The 23567-nt window shown below is 34.5% G+C and overlaps 1 protein-coding gene across 2 annotated transcripts in view; it reads right to left on the bottom strand.

Annotated features, from left to right (window-relative positions):
- LOC123559140 (uncharacterized) overlaps positions 1-23567 on the bottom strand; it is a 90405-nt gene that overhangs the window by 16454 nt on the left and 50384 nt on the right. Inside the window, exons 6-7 of one of the 2 annotated variants that reach the window (XM_053544013.1) lie at positions 6093-6135; positions 1110-1295 (exon numbers count right to left, since the gene is read on the bottom strand). In XM_053544013.1, coding sequence (XP_053399988.1) covers positions 1110-1295; positions 6093-6135 — 229 coding nt within the window. The remainder of the gene's footprint in view (positions 1-1109; positions 1296-6092; positions 6136-23567) is intronic. The other variant, XM_053544014.1, reaches the window with a different exon arrangement.

The following is a 23567-nucleotide window of genomic DNA, read 5'->3' as shown; positions in this document are numbered from 1 at the left end:
TAATGTTCATATCAAGAGCAATATAGATTTCATGCATTTCTAAATTAAAAGACATGTGATATGCCATATGCACTACCTGTTCAGCTGGTTTATTATTCGTATCGCAATGTATATACGTGCTGTGCATAGCTATATTTTGGTTTTAAATATTCCGTTAATATATCCATTAGATACGTTTTAATTTTTATAACTTCCTTTATAATGGCCCTCACATATGTTACAACTTACATATTGTTGCAATTTTCATATCTTCCGCTAGCATGGCCGTAAGATACGTTGCAGTTTTCCTATCTCCCGGTAGCATTGCCCTAAACACGATGGTGATGACACAACAGTCCAATGGCTCGATAATGATGACACAACAGTACGATGCCCGATGATACGGCAGTATGATAAAACGATGATGATGATCACCTGCAGATGACGCGATGATGATGTCACGACAGCATTATGACAGGTCATTACGGTGTTACGATTATGATGACAAAGCAGTATGAAAGCACGATTATAATGATGATTATGATGATAAGCCAACACGATAGCACGATGATGATGACACGACAAAACGATGGTGATGGAACAGTGACATGGTTGTGATGGGTAGAAGCACGATGACGGAGATGCGGTACAACAATGACAATTGAACGATGGTTCATGTACGACAGCACGATGGCAAGGGGTCAATGGTCATTTTCCCTATAATAAGGTGTTTATATGAAAAGTATTTTAGAGGCCAGGCCTTTCTAAAAAAAAACGACACGAGATGTAAGATATGCCCTACCTGGTCAAGAGGTTTATTATTCGTATCGCACTGTATCTGTAGAAATATCCTTTTCATTCTTAAATGAGCTATGTTCGGAAATTTCTACCTACGACACTCCTTAAAAATTCTAGTTTAAGCTAAGAAACAAACAAAGGAAACTGATAGCGGATATCAGGGATTGTTTGGGGGTTACGTTAATAATGAGGACAAAATGGAAACTGGAGACCGCTTGTGCAAGAGATAATTTCTGAAAGTGTACGAGGTATTTTCATCCCACAAAGACTCAGATTAATTTTTGGATACTGACAATTGTTCAAAACGTTTATGAACGAATTAAATTCCATACCTTTGTAACAGGTAAAGTTTGTTGGGGTCCATTGACCTTGGTCGTTACAACTGGTTACCATGGTGACAGTTTCGTTTCCATTACTGTAGCCCTCTTTACATGTATATGTTCGCTTCGAATTGAGTGTTGTACCCCCATCTGACAAAACCGAATTCTCTTGTTCAGGCGGCTCCGAACAAACAATAGCTACAAATTGAAAGTGTGTATTGATATAGGTTGTTTATAGACCAGCAGAATAAACTTGAACACAGACATTCACCAAGCTGCCATCCATATTTTAAATTTTGAATATTCGACCATAAGCGGTGGCCTTGAGTGATTTTTGAACTGCATGCGCGGTTTTATAATAGGCTAATTCGTTTTGCCATCCTCGGCGGGACGATATTACGATAGGAAATTTATATGAAAATCTACAATAAATTCCGAAAATTAATTAATCACTCTTTATATACTTCTGCCTATTTCTAGAGATAAATTAGCCAAAAGTCACTACAATGTTAGGCAAATAAAGCTAAATACTTGATTGAAACTTCGAATGATTTGAATCATGGAATGTCGAAATGCCATCATTGGCCTTACATCATTTCTAATGTAATATTTGACGTCATGACTATGGCAAGTTACTTGAAATTGTATTCGTTTGTGAACTAGAAGCTGTATTTCAGAAAGAAAATTCATAGGTATATTGTAAATAGAAATATCGGGCATATCAAAGAATCTAAGACTATCATTTTTGTTCCTGTTTTGAATGTTTCTTGTATAAGCTTTATTGTTATAATCTGTAGTTAGAATAAGCATGGAGTTAAAATGGCCGATTAAGCTGATAAGATCATGACGATTTAATCCCTTAGTCGTAATTGAAGTTAATTTTCCCTTTTTCACAGATGGGATCATGTGACCAAGAACCGTTCGGCAAACACGTGATTTGAGATATGTTTGAGGCTTCTTGGTAGTCAGCATCACATTCTATTTCAAGTTTTGATCCGACCTCATACATGTTTCCTTTGACGTGTCCATTCTCAAGTTGAAATTTTGAGCACTCTGGAAGCAAAACCTGAAGTTAGTATTCACACGGCAGTACGATAGCACGGTGATGAAGACACGAGAGTAATATGACACTACAGTCCGATGGCAGGATAATGAAGACACGACAGTACGATGCCGGTTGATGATGATACGGCAGTACGATAGCGCAATGATGATGATTACATGACGATGGTGCGATGATGATGCCACGACAGCATTATGGCACGACATTACGGTGTTACGATGATGATGACACGACAGTACGATAACACGATGATAATGATGATGATGATGATGATAAGCCAATACGATAGCAAGATGATGATGCCACGTCAATACGATGATGATGGAACAATGATATGATTGTGATGGATCGAAGCACGATGACGAAGACGCCATACAACGATGACGATGGAAAGATGGTACGACAGCACGTTGATGAGGAGTCTATACATTGAATACATTTTAACGTTCAGGCATCTCTAAGAAATTAGACATGTGATATGCACTACCTGCTCAACTGGTTAATACGAGTAACTCGTATCGCAACGTATATGTGAAAATATCCTTTTCACAAGGCGACATCTTTACACAGGGTTTAAAATGTGCGTCGATGCAATATTTGCATGGGCGCAAATATATATCAAGATTTTGTTCACATGGCTTAAAGGGTTCTGGGGCAAATAAATTTACTTATCAAGTTCATGCGTGATGGATCAATTGAATATTTTATACGAGTTAACAATTAAAATAATATTGATATCAGTTTAATTGTTTTCATTATGTCCCTTCGTCAACTGACCATTTTTTAAACACCACCAGTTTTCAAACACTACCTGTTTTCAAACCCAGAATAATTTTTCTATTCATTTTACTTTTCGGCCATCAAAAACATCATCATTGACGCTTGCAGATGACTGGTATACAAAGTACATACATATGCTATAGTTGTCAAAAGTTTGAAAAATAGGTACCTTTTATTTAATTTTTTTTCTGGATTATAAGTGCTAAAATAGTGTTGTTGTTTTTTCCACTATTACTTTCAAATTTACCATGTTTCACATATGTCCATAGGATATCTTTACTGCTTAATAAAATACAATAAGTTCATAGGCATAATTATTTGGTATCTGCTCTTCAAATATGCAAACAAGTTATATGATTGATCAAAACTGAATTGATTTTGTACATTTTAATTGGAACATGGTAATTCAGCTTCTATGCACTTATCAATAATTCAACGTTCTAATGCAACGCTTGATAAATTACAAATGTCTTAACAACGAGTGACAATACAGTTTTGAAATTCGTCATAGGTTTAGAAATATATGTCGTTACCGACAGGTCAAATTGATTTACATCTCAAAACTCAAAATCATAGAATTATGACCGCCGTCCATTTTTGATAAGTCTCAAAAATAGACATTCATTCAGCGTTATTTTGACATACACATGAATAATTATGTGTTATCATTTTTCGTGATATTGGAACAGGTTTGTAGCGAAAATGATATTTCTACCATGTCCGTATAAAGCCGAGCTCGGCTGCTAATGAGCATGACAGACTGTAGTGTTGACTGTAGTGTTGACTTACACGGAAAATGCTGCACGCGGTTTATAGGTCCAACAACCCTTATATATACAGCCACAAAACATTATGTCTTGAGCGGGAGAGTCTCGGTCTTAGACGTTCACTAAATGTGCAGGAAAACAATTAGGCGTTCACATAGGCAGTGAAACTAAAAATAAAAACTTCAAGTAGGAACAGCCTATTTTATATATATGTGTAGTTAACTGAAAAAGAGGTATTTGAACTGAAAAAAAAATATCCCGAGTAAAATATCTGGGAAAAAATTGAGACAACTCCACTTAGACTTTATTGTAGGCTTAAGTGGCTATTGACCTAGGACCTCGTGCAAACTTTGCACTTTTTACCTCTAGATAGGGAAAAGCATGCATAATTGCCACACGGATTAGCAATCTGAATAGAAAATTATGTAAAGACCAAATAAGTTAATGCCCTGAGGAAAGTTTTAAAACATTTGACATTTTCGGAGGTGAAATTTGTCAACAAACAGACGATTTCTTTTGAAAAGGTCAAAACCCAAAGAATTTCACAAGGTAAAATATGCTAAAAAAGCTCCTGCTGGAAAGAGAACAATCTCTACTACCCATATATATGCGTCAAAGTATGGGAAAAATATCTAGGAATATGAGAAAATCAAAGAAATCAGTTTCAGGACTGTTAGATGCATAACATTTAATATAGATAGGTTACTTTTCCTTTAGACTGATATACATGTACCCTGGACAGGATTGGGATTGACAAACGGTGTTCACTCAACAATTTTACTATATAAACAGATTGTTTCCCTTGTGTAAAGAAGGCTTTAAGGTAAGTCTCTAGTTTACAAGGGATTTTGTGTAGGTTTACAACCATGGAAATTGCAGTCTTCTCCTTTCTAAATTCCAGTTTGTTTATTCCTGTCCATTGTTTTCTCGTTTGGGGCAAACCCTTTACTTTATCTGGGGACCAAATGCCGCTCTTCATGGAATTACACGCCTCAACACGTGTATCATTGAAGGTTCCATGTTCATTGCCGTTTGAATACATCTGCGGATGTCTCTAAATTGTTTTTTTTTTGTACCTTTAGCATGTGTAAATGTTGAGTTCTGCTCATCCCGGGGCTAGAGTGCGTGGACGGTAGCATGCATTTCCACTACCGTCCATGAACAGGCTCAATCAAACCGAGCCTGCAACATTTTCATTTTTGTCGTGTTGAGCGACCTGTGAAGTTTTCACTTTTCTCTATTTTTCTAAATTTCTGCATTTCAGCTTTTCTTATCAGATATTATGTAACACTAATCATTCTATGACATGCCATTACATAAATGTATTTTATCCAGCTTTGAGAAAAAAAACAACAATTAAATGTAATTTTCAGGAGCAACCTTTATCAAGCAAGTTTAGAAATTCTAAAGACCCCTTTTAATACTTCTTATATAATAATTACAATGATAATTATTTTGACAAGTGGATTGAAAACGGGGGATGAATATGACGCCATGTTGAAAATAAATGTGTTAGAAATTTTTAATCTTTTTCTGAAGATGTGTTACTTGATTATTTCATTTAAAACTCATCACACTACTTGATAACAATGTTATGATATACTGCAAAATTCAATAATAACACGTACATGTTATCTACACATTTTTCTTAATGATCAAAAACTGGTTATCCCATGGTACGTGTGAAACTCGGCATCAAACTTATTACCATAGTTTTTTTTTTCAAAATTGGATGCTAAACAATATCATGCTAACATGTTTGATTGTAAAATTTACATTTTCACTTTGTAATGTTCAACATTCTTTCTAAGAATATAATTGCATTACCAATATATTGCTTGTTCATGTAGCTAAAATACAGCCTATACAAAAATTCGTACGCACAAATTCAATCTACTTGATGCAAAAATATAACCTTTGCAGATTTTGCGAGGGATTTATTTTAGTTCATATGACGCAAGTTTTGCAGCATATACTGCGTGCAGTGGAACTTCTAAATACCACAGCTATAAAACTTCGAACAATGCTCCTTGACGTCCTGTACATAACTATGTCATGTTTTTATATCTTCCGCTGGCATATCCGTAAGATACGTTGCAATTTTCATATCTTCCGTTACCATGGCCCTAAGATATCTTGCAACTTTCATATTGCTGCAATTTTCATATCTTCCTTTAGCATGACCCTGCGATACATTGCAATTGTCATATCTACCGTAAGTATGGTCCTAAATAAATTGCTAAAGATACGCTGCCTTTTCTTGTTTGTATCTTTTTTAACTTTTCCCGGAACCATTTAATACATTATTTTCTGTCCAAGACATGTTTCTGTTTTTATGCAAATACTTTATGTATAATACGAATAATGTAGAATATGTATATTTACCTTGAGAAGAATAGGGACTTTCCGCCTCTGTATTTGTGTCAAGCTAAAACAATCAGAGAGGCATGGTAAATATATGTATTATATCCAAGGTAAATTTTAGTACTATTTTCTAACATGTATGACTAAAAGTATACCGTTTGATTCACCTATTTAAGTAACTTTTCTCAGTAGGTAAGAGCGTTGGTCTACGGACCGCGGGGTCGTGAGTTCGATCCTCGGGCGGGGCGTATGTTCTCCGTGACTATTTGATAAACGACATTGTTTCTGAAATCATTAGTCCTCCACCTCTGATTCATGTGGGGAAGTTGGCAGTTACTTGCGGAGAACAGGTTTGTACTGGTACAGAATCCAGGAACACTGGTTAGGTTAACTGCCCACCGTTACATGACTGAAATACTGTTGAAAAACGGCGTTAAACCCAAAACAAACAAACAAACAAAACTCACATATATTTAGAAGAGCGGATGCATTGGTCCAGTGGCAACACCGTATGGCTACGAAACGAAGGGTCACCAGTTCGATACCCCGCTCTTGAACTAATAATAACTAACATTAGAATAAGAGTACCGTGTATAGGGACTTTAAACCTAAGACGCTAAAGGACCAGGAAAGCTTTTGGAATCGGAGCGGCTTCTAATCTTGCACTATCATCCCACAAGAATTACTAAATTCTCGTCTGCAGGAGATAAGCTTACAAAAAACAAGCTTAAATTTAATACACCGCTGATATCTGCATCTGCCTATGTTATAAGCATAACAGTGTGCCCTCTGAATCTCTTAATTCTTTTGAAGCAAGTCAAGAAATAATACTTATCTTAAACGGTTTTGTTGCTTTTATGAACTACAAATAATGTATATCTTTTATTTTCTCATAAATAATTTGGACCAGTGATAAAATATACGCATGTTCGGGTGCAACGTTCCTCTAAAATGAACAATCAATAAAGGCATATTTGGAAATTATTATATACTATACGAATAAAATTGATGAAATTATTTTTGATTGATAAAATTACTTTTAAATATCTCAATTTAACATTTACGTTAATGAAATAGCATAATGATTTTTTCCGGTCGACTTAAAATGAATTAGTGTCAGGTAATGATTGCAATATCTATTTCAAAATCTGGTTTGTCGCTCAAACCGAGGTCTATACCTTGAGGACTGTGATATCTGATCGTAGCACAGTTACACATCCCTTTATTTTATCCGCCTCTCCTACGTCGTTACCTTGGGAACGAAGTTCGCATAATGGGTAGCGCCGTTGGTAATTAACGGCTTCACAGTTTGATTTTTTAACACAGTGATACACGCATTGGTCTAACGCTATGCTGATGAATTGTCCTATTATGGTGCCGGACACCGAACACTGTTTTATATCCGTTACCCGATATTCAAATTCGGCGTCAGCGTGTTTAACTCTAAATCCAAACGTTATTTTCGTCAGAGCACACACAGTTAGAACAAACGCTTTAAGGCTTAAAACATTCATTTCTGCATCACATCAAAATCTATTTAGACATTTATTTTTTTTTTAAATTCATAATCTAATCTAAAGTTTTTTTTCAACGGAGATTGCCTTTAAAATAATTTTTCTAACAACAGTTGCATCCGATGATTTTGCTCTGAAAGAAATGCAGGCAGTTCAACACATGCGCATCGGCTTATTATTCTACTGTCGGGTTGGTATATTTCGTAACAACATTTTTATCATGCTTTAATGTCTTATACGATGCTTTGTTGTTGTTTTTTTTTTTCCACGAAAATCTTACATCCTATTGAAAGGTGATCAAACTTGAAAAAAATCGTATGTATACATTTCAGCTATAAAACATTTCATTTAACTGTGTTTGTTTCTTTAGATAAGCATATATATTGACCACCTGGCATAAACTATGCAAATTTTACACCCCCCACCCCGTTGGAAATATGAAGTGTTGGACTATACACTTAAAATATTACCCATTTGTATGTATTTCTTTCAACACCTGTAATAATGTGATGCATGCATATATAAAATAGAATATATGATTAAACTCAAAATTACATGTTTGTGGATAATGATGGCATAACTTTAGACCCAACCCATTTGATCTGAATGTATTTGATACAAGGTCCGTTACTTCGCTGTTACTGGTATAAGTTGAACAAAATCTATAATATTGTAAGTCACAAAAATACTGTGGTTAAAACAAACAAGTCCTGTGTGGGAAACTGAACTGAAATCAGAAACCTTAATCAAGCGGCCAGAGGTCCCAGAATATATCAAAAGTCTGCTAAATAATTTTATCATGTGAACGGTAAGATACAGTTAATTGGGACTTACCCTGTTTAAATTCGTCAACAATTGTTCAGTGTAGTGAAATGCATGCATTCATATGACTGTAACTGCACATGTGGAAACGAATTAGATTCGTTTCATCGATCAAGGTAGGACGTACGAATAATGACGTACGAATACAGAATTTTCAATTGGACAGATATTTTCGAACTAAAGGACTGAGATTTTGCGCTTTTACGTGTAGGACTTCATTCTTTACTGAGGTTTCAGCATTTTTCACATTATTTGGCCACATTCAAAATTACTTGCCCAACCTACATAATATAATTATGAAGTTTAGAACATTTATGCATATCGAGCAACTCGATTGATATTTTTTAAGAAATTATAAGAAGATGGAAATATCTACGTACAAAAAGTCGCTACACGTGTCTTGATTTTAATAAAAACCTATTTCTTTATTCTACATAGAAAGCATACACATATGTTAACATCTAGCTCTCAGTAGACGCTTACTACGTTGTAAACGGATTTTCTTCGCATACGTGTGTACTTTACTTCCTAATGCCGAAATTGTTAAACTTGTAAAATTTTGGTGAAACAAAATTCGAATTGATAAATGCCTCAAACGTTACAAACAGTAGTTTCATTTGTTTCAGTTTTCACAAATTATCAAAAGCTTAAATATGCATTTTAAGCAAACAAATACGTGTATTCAATTTGTTGATACATTATTCATATCTTAGACTTTTGTTGATGGTTTTACAGTCATTTTTCCTAATGTTACGTTAGAATGAACAGATACCTGTCTTTCATGTATGAAAGAGTTAAACAATACCGCCGAATTTATAAAATTTTAAACAAAACCGGCAAATGTTATCTCTCAATATATTACAATATTACATTAAATAAAACATGTCAGTTAGAATTATTGCGCTGTTCAGTGCATGTTTGTGAACAGGTTTGTATTAATAATGCATGTTAATATGTTTTATGGTATTTTGAATGGAATTGATTGCAATTCCCAGAATGAAAACTGAGATAACGTATTGTGTTTCGGTAAATTTTAGACAAAATAACGCTCTACCACATGAAGACACGACAAATCGGCAGTATATTATGAGAATAATTCTGCGAAAAGTGAAAAAAGTCGTGACTCTTCAGTTGTCATCGAACACTTTAAGCTAGACTGGAACGTGCGGCGTGTTAAGTGCATTACTATTGACCTCAAAGTATTTTTTGACAGCTCGTGGCATGTCACCGAGCACCGCCTTTAGAGCATCGAATTCACTGGATCTGTTTCTCCCATCCTTTAAGTTATAGTATAAAGTATGCCATAATTTGTGCGATGATAATCCTCCGGTGAATCAAACAGATTTAAGTCAAACCTACGAATTGCGTCTCACATTAGACTTTCAGCGAAACTGTTGCCCAAAATTTGGCAAAAACACTAGCTTTGAGATAAAAATTAGTCCGTAACAGATCCGGTTGATTGTAACAAGAAAGATGTGGTGAATGAAAAATAAGAAATCCAACATATAGGGTTAACATAGGGTAACAATATATTAACTATACATAGTATAAAAAGTATAAGAAGTTGATAAAACAAAGTAATCGATAAAAATACTGATCATTTAGGAAAACATGGCAGTTAAACGTTTTTTTAAAGATACTTATCAGGAGTATATTAGCATTCTTTTTACTGACTGATCCTTGTAGGAACGATAGATGTGTTCCACTTTTATTACAGCAGGACGACTGCCATATAACACAGGTTCTTTTCTAAACCAAATGACTACCATTATCAAAGCACAAGCCCAGTTTGAAGCATTTACATTTACCGGTTAATAATTGCTTGTTTGTTTTGGGTTTAGTTGTTGTTTTTTCGAAAGGATTTCAGTTAGGCAACGGCGGGCAGTTAACCTTACCAATGTTCCTGGATAATATCGATTACAAATTACAAACGTGTTTATATTGAAACGTTTTCATATTAAATAATTTACATATAAATAAATATTAGATACATCAACACAACAACAAATAGCAAACGTAACTTTAAATCAATATACGTCGCCAACCTGATATCGTTGAGAGGTCAACGACTACATTTGATTAGCAATTGAGGCAAAACATATTCTTAAAAATAAACTGAACATTTTTGCTGCGTTAAATTATTTATAAAGTAAGCACGAAAGCTAAACTCATATCAATGTAATACAAAGCTGTGTAGGACCACATTCGTATCAGATCGCAATTGTAACAGGTGTTACAAATGCGATCGCATATGTAACAGCTGTTACAAATGAGGTCGCATATGTAACAGAAATCAAGCACACATGTAACGATTTTTGAGACGAATGTGATAGATGCCGATTTTTGATGTGACATCTGATCACATTTGTCACATGTCATTTTCGATCGGAAAAAATGAACAAAAAGTGCATTTTTACATCTGAAACACATTTGTAACATGTTTTAGCTCACTTGTACGAAGTGACAAAGTAAGCTATTGTGATCACCTTTGTACGTCGTCCGTCGTCCGACAGTCCGTCCGTTCACATTTTTCTTGTGAATACGATAGAGACAACATTTATTATTTGATTTTGACAAAACTTGCACAGAACGTATATATATCTATGATATCTCGGTTCCTTTCGCAAACCAGCCATATCACCTTATTCGTCTTGGAGTTATGGCCCCTGAGATGGCAATAATTACTGATTTTAGCCTTGTGAACGCGATAGAAACCACATTTTGTGTTTATTTTGAATAAACTTGCACACAACTTATATATCTATAAGATCTCAGTTCCTTTCAAAAACAACCGTTTTGCACCATTTGACTTGGAGTTACGGCCCCTGAATTGGCCAAAAAATGCTGATTTTATCCTTGTCAACACAATGGAGACTACATTTATTATTTGATTTTTATTTAACTTATATAGGATCTCACTTCCTTTTAAAACAGCCATATCGCGCCATTTGTCTCGGAGTTATGGCTGAAATGGCAAACTTGCTTATTTTGGTCTTGTGAACACAATAGAGACCATATCTATGATTTCAATTTGACCAAACTTGTGTAGAAGTTATATATCTATAACATAACGGTTCCTTGCGAAAACCAGCTATATAGCACCATTTGTCCTGGAGTTATGGCCCCTAAAATGACAAAATTTGCTGATTTTAGCATTGTGAACATGACAGAGATCACATTTATTATTTGATTTTGACCAACCTTGCTTTGAAGTTATATATCATTAAGATCTTGCTTTTTTTCCTCGAAAAGTAGCAATATCACGTTATTTGTCTTAGAGTTATGGCCCCTTAAATGGCAAAAATCGCAGATTTAATAACATGTTTAGTGTAATATTACTCATATGAACGATAGTGGGCCATGACGGCCCTCTTGTTAATAAGAGGGATATTTCCGGTCAGGTTAATATCTTGGTACTGGTTTGTTATCTGGCAATTAAACTTGGCAAGAATAACATTATCATGACTGGTCTATTCATAGTAGCATGGTACTACATGTACATGTCACTTATAAATTTCCCATATCGGTTTTGGTTTGTAAGATTTCATTGACGTCGACGACGACGACGACGCTAACTTGTGATGGTGCTTATGGCAGTCATTTAATGATGTTGCAATGACAACAAACTGATTGAACATTTGCAGTATAAAACTCAACATGATATATATGTGCTTCTCATGTCAACCCCCATGTTGGACAAACACATTCGTAACACATTTTACCTGTTACGAATGCGATCGCATACGTACGAAATCTGTTACAAATGCGATTTGTTACGAATGTGGTCCTACGTAACTGTAACAGGCTATTCAACGGGAATTAAAGGTATTTTAACGGGAATAGAATTAGAAAAGTCAAATGTAATAAGCTGGTTTGTATACGGGTAATGGAATTTTGAAACTTCTGCAGCGTTCGAGATTCCCTACGATTAAGTTAAGTAGAATCGGTGTCACTTAGCAATTTAATATGTACATAACAAGTGTTCGGCAATGTATTTTAATTGAAGAGACCGGTGAATACGCTTACAACAAAAGAAGGTATGACTAGACATTAACCCGTGGGAGACCCAATCACATCAAATGTAATGCACTAGTAACACTTGTCAAAATAGTTATGGGAGATAAAAAAGATCGACGACGCATTAGTGTTCAGTATCGATTCCTGATTTCGATCCCCAGGCGAGGCGTATTTTCTCAATGACGATTTGATAATTGTGTCTCAAGTACTTTTGTCCTCCGCCTTTGATTCATAAGGAGAAATGTGCAGTTACTTGCGAAGGACAGGTTAATACTGGTACAAAATCAAGGGACACTGATTCTTTTAACTGCCCTTCGTTACATAACCGAAATATTGTTAAAAAACTGTGTTAAACCCAAACCAAACATAAATGAACAGAATTTAGATTACCTACACATATAGATGATTCTGCTGTATTTTTTCTTTTAAATGTAAGAATAATGGAATGGCCTTCTTCGCAGCAGTCACGTAGCTAATAATACAGAAAAAAGAGCGCTCTTGGGTATTTCTGCAACTAGTTCTGTGTCAATTTTTTGTTCAGCAAAAAGAATTTATTTAAATGTAAATTTTAGATTCGTTATAATTTTATATAACACAATGAAATATTTTATCAAATAGTAGAGACAGTTTAGCTGGCTAAGTCTCTCCAAGCCTACAACATCTTCAAATGTTGAGTTGCGCTCATCCCGGGGCTGTTGTAATGTAGCTGTTGCGTGGACAAAAGTATGCTTTTCCACTACCGTCCATGAGAAAGCTCAGTCAAATCGAGCTGCAGTATTTTCATTTTTGACGTGTTGGGAGACCTGTAGATTTTCCACTATAATTTCTATTTGAACTCGTCGTATTACCTTCTGTTATAGAGTCATAAATATTAAGCAATTTATCGATCTTCCCCGAGTAAACAAAATATGGTACATTGTATAGTGTTACTAAAATAAATCGAATAAATTGGTTGATTAATTTTACAAATTCATAACACTAGCCCGATATTTTTTACATTCATATATAACGATTTGCTTTAATTATTTAGGTAGTACTATCGCCTCATAAAAAGCTGACACGTTTCTACTCGGGAGAAAAATGAAACGAAGTTGAGACAACGAAACTACGATTGCAGAAACGCGAAATATTTTCGTAATATCATAATCCATCGTGGTGTCGTTGTTCTGACACCGCATTATCATATTTACGACTTCATCGTCGTAACAACGACTTTTTAAGATCGTAGTTTTGACTTTACTTCATCGCGATTTTGACACTGTAGCATAAAGTTTTCCACATTTTACCATTGTAGTTTCAACATTTCAACTTTTCAACATTTTGAGTTCGACTTCTCATCAATGCATTTTCTTCTTACACTTTTGCATATTTTATTGACTTGTTTGATTTAAGCAACAGATACGTGATTATTGGATAGCAACATATGCTCTACTATTGATTTGATTACAATACGTGATAGTAAGGTGTAATTGTCTGTTCTTTAAGTGACTATTGCATGTTTTTTTTGAACGAGGAAGGTGTGAAAAGTTCCACCGTGTTGTCACCTTACTGTTAGTTTCTATTATAACAAGATTACAAAGATTTGGTAAAACGTATGTACCTAAAGTTTATACAGTAAATGTTTCTTCACAAACAGTTATTGTTTTTCACTTGTTCTGAAATATGAAGTACTTCAATATTTAACCAATCAAAATGCTCATATATAAAGCAATAAGTTTAGATATGATATACCGGTACCATAGTGCGTTACAAAAAGTGGTGCTTCTGTAATTACACCACCTCTAACCCATATTATCAATGTGTCATTGGTGCAGTTAATTGTCCCAGATTTTCTTAAAATTTGTCAGAGTTTGTATCTCTAAATGTACCTTCATATTTCTTACCAAGACAACTGATACAAAAGGACAAACTTTCAAAAACAAAAGCCATTAAAGTACATTAAGAGAACGCAGCCACGATAAAAGTTCATACTGTTTGCATATCAAATTGGCCGTTCGCCTTTTTATAAATCGATAGAATTTTACCTTTACGCCACAAAAGCGGCGGTGATGAAACTACCTCCTCTATACAGGTTACTCCGCTATTTCAGTAAACTTTTTTCCGAAACGAGGTAAGAAGTTTATCAGATTTTTAGAGATTTATGTGATTATGCATAACATCTATTTCGATCGCTCTTTCAACTATTTTAACATAACACTTTAAGTCTTATTGAACTTTAACAGAGTCAATCATTTTTGAAAGAATTGTCTATGACCAGGATGAATCTATCTATTTTAGGCAAAAGGGTTCAGTCTTATTTCAGAAGGTGTTTCTCACTCATCGAACTGATTTTATGAGGTCTGGAATGGAGATGGGGAACGTACGAGTTTGATGAGTTTTTTTAAGGTTAGATTGAAAGGACCACAATATTTCCATTGGAGTGCGTTCGTGGCTTTCCTGTTGGACTTTTGTTTGTGTATTTTATGTATGTTTTGCTCATTTATTTTCTTTAATTGTTATACACGCTGTTGTAATCAGCCATTTGTCTTGTACATGTATTCCAACTAATGTGGACTAGATATGTCATTACGTCATTAATATTTTTTTCGCTTATTAAAGCTTCGTTTGAAATTGATAAACATTTGTCGAAAATTAAATTAAATGCAAAGTAAAATAAATTAAATGCAAAGTAAAATGGTGCTTTATAATACTTGAAAAAATGTTTTAAAAAAGAAAATCGTTATGCAGTTAAAATTTGTAAAACCGTTGTTTTTTTTTTTACTTTATACATACAAGTTGTGATATTCCCGTCTATTTCTTCTGAAAAATCTGTAAATTCCTGTCGTTTTGAAAATTTCTGAAAATTATTGGTTGACCGATGCTCTTTGAACCCAAGATGGATGGTTGTTTCCTTCTATTAGTGTAGCCAGACATTGAAGAAACCAGAATGCAGTTTTTGCAAAAACTTAAAATAATGAAGTTAAAACAACGGAGTACTAACAAATGACTTTCAAAGAATGTAACATTTGATATACGGTTTCAAGAAATTACCCCAATTTTACGAAATACTCTCCACTAGTTAAAATTGCACGCGATGTAACTTTAATTGTCTGCTGTTACATAATTATTATATAATGTAATTGCATAATAACTTGATTGTTTATTCTAAAATCAAATAAAACTCATAATTAACTTTAATTGGATGTCAAGATATAATTTTATCTCTGGATTAATCTCAGTAATCATACCGAATTATTTTTTTCTGCAGTTACTCTAGAATTATGATGTCTGTGTAACGCTAAGTATAGAATAATTGCATTAAGCACGATAAGAATACGGACACTATCCTACCTTGGTTAACTGTAGGATGTAGTTAAATTAAACTAAATGCACAAATACAATGGTACACTTCAACATACCGAACAAAAACATACAGTGCTTTACTTCGCTATCATCATAAAAGCTAATATAACTAGCATAGAATAGATTTCCCAGACAGTGAAATCAATCGGTTCTATGTAATTGCTTAAGGTAAGTAAATAATCTAGTTTACGAGAGACTATGAAAACGTGAAATATGACTTTTGCAATACCAATAAAATCTGTAAAAAGATCCTTTGGAAGCAAAGAATGCAACCAAGAAATATAATAGCAGACACGGTTTGACTGAGTATGTTCATGAGAGGTAATGTGTAACACCTCTCACGACCCCTAGCATCGGCTTAAGCGGAACTCTATTACACATATGTTAAATAGACTCCGTGATCCAAAAGGTTCAGAAAATATAACGACACTGAATAACACCAAATTCGGAAATCAAAGCCATGTTAGTAATATCTTTGAATGTTCAGTGCAGTTCATTCTAAAATGTTTGCAAAATAGTATTGTTGACAAAACATAATGAAAACAACAACATATTTTCGGCACTTTTGGTATTCAGACTTATTTCAAAGAGAAAAAGAATAACCGCATTCTGCAAATTATAACCATACATTCGAATAAAACAGTAAGAGCAAAGATCAAATAAGAGTAGCTAAGTTCGAGAACTGCAGACACCTCAAAATGAAACACGACAACAGTAAATGTATGGACAAATAAATGATTGACAACTGAACAAAAATCGATACTATAATAAAAACATGAGAAACAAAGAAATAAACAATGGGACACCCCAAAGGAATCGTCAATGCCAGGAAACAATGTTTGTGAGTTTTAGATACTTTAATGGTGCACACCAAACTTTACACGTAATCCCCATCATGTTCAAAATTCATATGATAGAGCAATTACCAAGTTACCAAAGCCAGGTGAGTACCTATCAGACGCTATGGTAACAATAAGGTAGACATGTCTTTCTTCTAAAGCGAAGTCCTTATAGTCCATTTTCTTTTTATGCAGGTCTAAAGGCGGTTTTAAAAATCAGAAATCCGAACAAAAAGAACATGGAATATTACATACATTGGTAAGGCAGGTATATTGTTATTCATGATCCCAGCTTTGGAGGGCGAGTGACCGCTTTCCTCTGGGCTACCACTTTTTCATTGCCTGACCGCCTGCTTTTAGTCCAAGACATCATAACTGTGGACAGTTTTGGCGGAATATGATAAGCTTTGTGAAATGGCCCCCTAAAATGTCTCTGAAATAATATTTTATAGTTTAAACAAATAAAAAGAAACCCAATATCGCTGAAGGTAGTTTTAAAAAAATCTTCAAAACTGTGTTGTTTGCATGGTTCAAGCAGGTTGGCAATTGGTACCATTTGGAACAAAATGAATACATTGCAACGAATCCGAGAAAAAAATAAGAGAAAATTTTGCTATGTTTGTTGCTGACTGTGATAACGCACATATGTCTATTTTTGTTTTGTTTTAAAACACACTAAACGTACACATAAAATTATTATTATGTGTTATAGTGTTATTATTATTAGCATTATCATCATCATCATCGTCGTCGCCATTACCATCTTTGTGAACTAAGAGTACATGATTATAGTTTCTTATTTAAAATATAAAAATTTCCTTACAGCTAGAGCCTTGAAATTTTGCATGTGTAAAGTTGACCACTATGTTGGTTTTCTCATGGCACGGCTCATTTGCTTTCCTTTGTCTAGACATCATATGAAAAAAACTAATAGCGTTTGTTCAAACCAGAAAAAGGTAACGTTTGATGTTGTACTTTTACAAACTTACAGTTTTATCATATAACCAGAAACAAGATATACCCGCCCGCTCAGCTCAATAAGGAGAGCGCAGATAGACGGATCGCGGGGTCGCGAGTTCTATCCCCGGGCGAGCCGTATGGTCTCCGTGACGATTTGATAAAAGACATTGTGTCTGAAATCATTCGTTCTCCACCTCTTATTCATCTCGAGAAGTTGACAGTTACTTGCGGCGAACAGGTTCGTACTGATACGGAATCCAGGAACACTGTTTAGGTTAACTGCCCGCCGATACATAACTGAAATACAGTTGAAAAACGACGATAATTAAACCCAAAACAAACAAAAGAAACAAGACAATCAATGGATCTACAGAAGATTATTATCTATGATCCATAATTGAACAGAACTGACATAACTTTGAGATAATTATATTTGCATTTAAAAGAGAATTGCCCAACTTAAATTATTTTCTTCGTACTAGCTTGAACCATTATTTTCTGAGTGGAAAATAACATATGCTTAGGAAGTAATGAATGAGCTGCATATCTTACGCCTCTTACTACATAAACATAACTTTATTGTGATATGTATTAACTGGAATTCATGCTTCGAAAATAATATTAAAAACAAAAACAAAAAATAAAAAAACGCACAAACGCAACAAATAACAGCATACCAAGTGTCCATGAAAGACATCACACTTAAATACTGCCGTTGTGAAGGTCAATCAAATCCAGATAGAGATTCTAAGTCAGCATAGAACTCAACTTAGCACAGCTGCAAGTAGGCACGATTTGACTGAATCTGCATTTGACAGAAAATGAAATTTGCAACATCCCACCGGATTAAGAGGAACTCTGTTATAAATATTGCTCAATTGGCTTCGCAATCCCAGAGGACCATTTTACAATCAGCAAATGAACACGTGCTTTCGATAAACATCCAACGAGATTGGTAAAGAGCAATTATATTTTACAGGTTTCTGTTTTGAAACAATAGAAAAAGTTATGAACGAATACTGTTTTGTCCTTGACAATACACGCTTTACTTGAATGTCGTTGATTATTCCACCATGTTTTGCAAATAATTAGTTGTACAGATGAAACCTTTCATTTCTCATAATTTTCTTAAAAACAATCTGTGACCTACTTTCAAAAGCAAGAACAATACGGGAAAGCTAATGTAATATTGTAAAATATAATGTTACGTAAACAACTTAGACATTAATACTATGATAATTATCTCTTAAAAAGACTTCAAATGACTTGTAGACTTACTCTTTGGTTTCCGTTGATTTGGACGAAAAAAAGTTAAATGTAGAGAAAATTGGAGTCTCAAATATGAATAGGTTTTTATTCATGTGATGAAAGTATGTGTAGCTGTCACATGGTTGTGATGCATGTACCAAGCTGAGTATTTTCCTTCTGTATACCAAGATAAACCAATGCATAAAAATGTCATTGAAAGAAAGGATATATAAATTCCAAATTGTCGTAATATATGAAATTATTACCTAATATTTGCTGTTTACTTTTGACTTTTAATAATACTAGAGTATGACGATTCTATTGTATTCATGATAGAGAATAAGCACATTTTCCACATGGACTTTATTCAACCAAACTCCAGTTTGAGTGAAATCACCAAACTTCCGTAAACCAGCTGGACTGCTTTTCTTACATGAATGTCGTCTAGTACTAGTGAAGGTCAGCCTAATGCTCAGGTGGTAATTCATCCATGCTCCCCACGGAGAGCCCCTGAATGCTAACAAGTAATTTTCGTTAAATCTATACTAATCTAAGTATATTTATCTACTTTGCTTGGCAAAGATAAAGTATAAATGTATAAACATGAATAAGGTGTGGTAGAAGACACATTTGGCATCGGTGTCAAAACATTTTTGGTCGGCCTGGTTATAAGGTTAACATAGCTAAATAGCATTGGGTATGCTTTCTCATTTAATACAGCTTCTGCATTTTCATGAGCTGTCAGTGAGGCCCCGTTTTCAATATAAATGTAAAATGATGATGGTAAGAGTTGAATTTTGTTAGTAAAGAACGATTGTGATGAGAGTTTAAAGCTTATTTGAATTACTCTGTAGTAAACCAAAGCTGCTGTCATACTATAAAAGATGTGGTCGTGAGCTCATTGGATATTGAATTCACGAAGTACTTTTATTACGGTAGAGCGCCCGTCAAGTGCGGGAGGCCGTGGGTTCGATCCCTGGTCGCGTCATACCAAAGACGTAAAAATGATACTAGTAGCTTCCTCGCTTGGTGCTCTGCATTAAGAGGAAAGTGCTAGGACTGGTCAGCCCGGTGTCAGTATAATATGACTGGGTGGGGTACCATGTCACGTGTCTACGGCGTGATATTTCAGTGATATAAAGTTAGTTGTGCTAATCATCCAACGAGATTGGTAAAGAGCAATCATATTTTACAGGTTTCTGTTTTGAAACAATACAAAAAAGTTATGAACGAGAACTACTTTTTCCTTGACAATACACGCTTTACTTGAATGTCGTTGATTATTTCACCATGTTTTGCAAATAATTAGTTGTACAGATGAAACCTTTCATTTCTCATAATTTTCTTAAAAACAATCTGTGACCTACTTTCAAAAGCAAGAACAATACGGGAAAGCTAATGTAATATTGTAAAATATAATGTTACGTAAACAACTTAGACATTAATACTATGATAATTATCTCTTAAAAAGACTTCAAATGACTTGTAGACTTACTCTTTGGTTTCCGTTGATTTGGACGAAAAAAAGTTAAATGTAGAGAAAATTGGAGTCTCAAATATGAATAAGTTTTTATTCATGTGACGAAAGTATGTTTAGCTGTCACCGGGTTCAGATGCATGCACCAAGCTAAGTATTTTCCTTCTGTATACCAAGATAAACCAATGCATAAAAATGTCATTGAAAGAAAGGATATATAAATTCCAAATTGTCGTAATATATGAAATTATTCCCTAATATTTGCTGTTTACTTTTGACTTTTAATAATACTAGAGTATGACGATTCTATTGTATTCATGATAAAGAATAAGCACATTTTCCACATGGACTTTATTCAACCAAACTCCGGCTTCTGAGTGAAATCACCAAACTTCCGTAAACCAGCTGGACTGCTTTTCTTACATGAATGTCGTCTAGTACTTGTGAGGGTCAGCCTAATGCTCAGGTGGTAATTCAGCGATGCTCCCCATGGAGATCCCCTGAATGCTATCAAGTAATTTTCGTTAAATCTGTACTAGTCTAAGTATATTTATCTACTTTGCTTGGCAAAGATAAAGTATAAATGTATAAACATGAATAAGGTGTGGTAGAAGACACATTTGGCATCGGTGTCAAAACATTTTTTGTCGGCCTGGTTATAAGGTTAACATAGCTAAATAGCATTGGGTATGCTTTCTCATTTAATACAGCTTTTGCATTTTCATGAACTGTCAGTGAGGCCCCGTTTTCAATATAAATGTAATTTAAAAATGATGATGGTAAGAGTTGAATTTTGTTAGTTGTCTGGCTACAAATTTAGTAATAAATATTCCATTTTACTTGTACACACCATTACAGTTTTGCAGAAACTCCTTACTATTAGTATATACCGAGTACTTGTAGATATCCTGCCAGGTTATCTGAATGCGTGTTTATTGGTTTGTGAAAACACAAGATTCAGTTAGCATAAATATAATGATATAGTGTGGCAGTACAGCGAAATAAATAAATATTCTAATATGACTCGATCTTTGACCAGTTAAAAAGAAGGAAACGAAATGTTGTATATTCTGCGATAAACAATAACATTATGACGTCAATTTTATCAAAATCACTTTATTGCAATAATCGATTTCCTAGAACCTCCAGGAGGGGGATTTATTAGTCTGTCATGTCTGATAGGGTCGTTAACAAATCGAATGATAAACAGAGGATATTAGATGTGTGAACTTATGTAACGAGTTGCAAAGAAAAAGCCCATATAATGCGAGCATTTTATCTATTGTTTTTAGCAAATTTAATAACTTCCATATCGAACGGCAATCATAAATATTCTTTTATCACATGTTATCTTCTGCTACTGAAACATCAACAGTTCTTTACCTATTACAGACAAAGAATAAGTCAATTCGGCCAACGTCTTTAAGCTTTAAAATGACGTCAAAGTGTTTTTACATTTGTATAATACCAAAATGTTGTAATGGCCTTATTCGACTCCCCGACGTCAATAATATGGCAATGACATCATTTCAGCTCAAGTTCAACTAAAGAAACAACTAAGAACAGACTATCAGATAGCATGAAATAGCTGCATGTAAACAAGCTCGTTCCAATCACGCTAAAAATACATGTATAATATCCGCAAGGTTTGTTTTTAACGAATTAAGTTTATGGCAATTTATTTGAGAACGATTGTGATGAGAGTTTAAAGCTTATTCGAATTACTCAGTAGTAAACCAGTGCTGCTGTCATACTATAAAAAATGTGGTCGTGAGCTCATTGGATATCGAATTCACGAAGTACTTTTATTACGGCAGAGCGCCCACTTCAAGTGCGGGAGGCCGTGGGTTCGATCCCTGGTTGCGTCATACCAAAGACGTAAAAATGATACTAGTAGCTTCCTCGCTTGGCGCTCTGCACTAAGAGGATAGTGCTAGGACTGGTCAGCCCGGTGTCAGTATAATATGACTGGGTGGGGTACCATGTCACGTGTCTACGGCGTGATATTCCAGTGATATAAAGTTAGTTGTGCTCACTGCTACAAGTAGACACCGTCGTTTGAATGACTGAAAAATAACTGATAACAGTAAGCAAATATCATAATTTAATTTAACCAACATTTATAATGATGATAATATGTATACGTATCGTATTTGCATACATGTATGCATAAATGCTAGATTGCAGTTTATTTTTTGATGACAAAACGTCTAAATAATAAGCAGCGGGTAAGTCATGCAAAATGCACATTGCAACTTATCAAAAGTAGCTTCATAAAGCCTTATAGAACTTATTAAATTGTATTTTTATGTAAACAGGTTCAATCAAACTCCATAAACAGTAATAATTTTCAAAATCAATATCTATACCTTACAGACACAGAATAAACAGGGAAAGCAATTGAACAAATTAAAAGCAAACAATCCTAAAATGCTACTAGCGCTTGATCCACCACATCTGTTTCGGGATGTTTCGTGAATATCGACTTCTTTTTGCACAATCAAGATAAAGCTTTAAAAACTGAAGCTGAAAGGTCTCCAGGAGTGATAGCATTTAAAGTATATCCAATTATCTACATTCAATTGTATGGCCAACTGTTTCCCCCTGTATAAAACAGAAATATTTAAAAAAAATCAAAAGTTGATAAATGTTGCTTATAAGCCAACCATAATAATATGAAACTTTTTATAAATCCATCAACAAGTAAACCCACTAATCTAAATTTTAAAACTTGTTTGTATCCTACATGACTGACAAGGGAACATGATAAGGGAGTATAATGTGATTGCTATGGTTGCACACATGAAGACAAATCACGGAGAAACGCAGAAGGATCCAATTGCAGACTACTTAAGGAAATATCATGACATACCTCCCTGCAACAGCCACAATCTAACCTGATCTACTTTTATTTTGCTAGGCCGCATTCTTTGCTTCCAAAGGGTTTAATTTTATTCGTGAAATAATTCGAGAAATACTGTGTCAGAGAAATATAGGATGGTGACTTTCCAATCTCATAAGATTTATCAATAGATCCGCGTCGTTTCGTGTGAACATGTGATGTTTTATTGTTTATAAAATGGAATGATCTATTCTACGACACTCTTAAATCTGAGATGGAAAACGCATTGATTAGTATTGACAGAAGCGTTGACAGTAGTGTCTTTTATGACAAAAAAACGATACTCCTTTGTTTTATATACAAGTCATCATCGTTTATGCAGAGTTCATACAGACTGCGACCATTCATTGTGACAAAGTGTCACAAAAACGACCA

This window comes from Mercenaria mercenaria, chromosome 5 (assembly GCF_021730395.1).
Source record: "Mercenaria mercenaria strain notata chromosome 5, MADL_Memer_1, whole genome shotgun sequence".
Lineage (NCBI taxonomy): Eukaryota > Metazoa > Mollusca > Bivalvia > Venerida > Veneridae > Mercenaria > Mercenaria mercenaria.
This window is presented reverse-complemented; position numbering and strand designations above follow the sequence as displayed.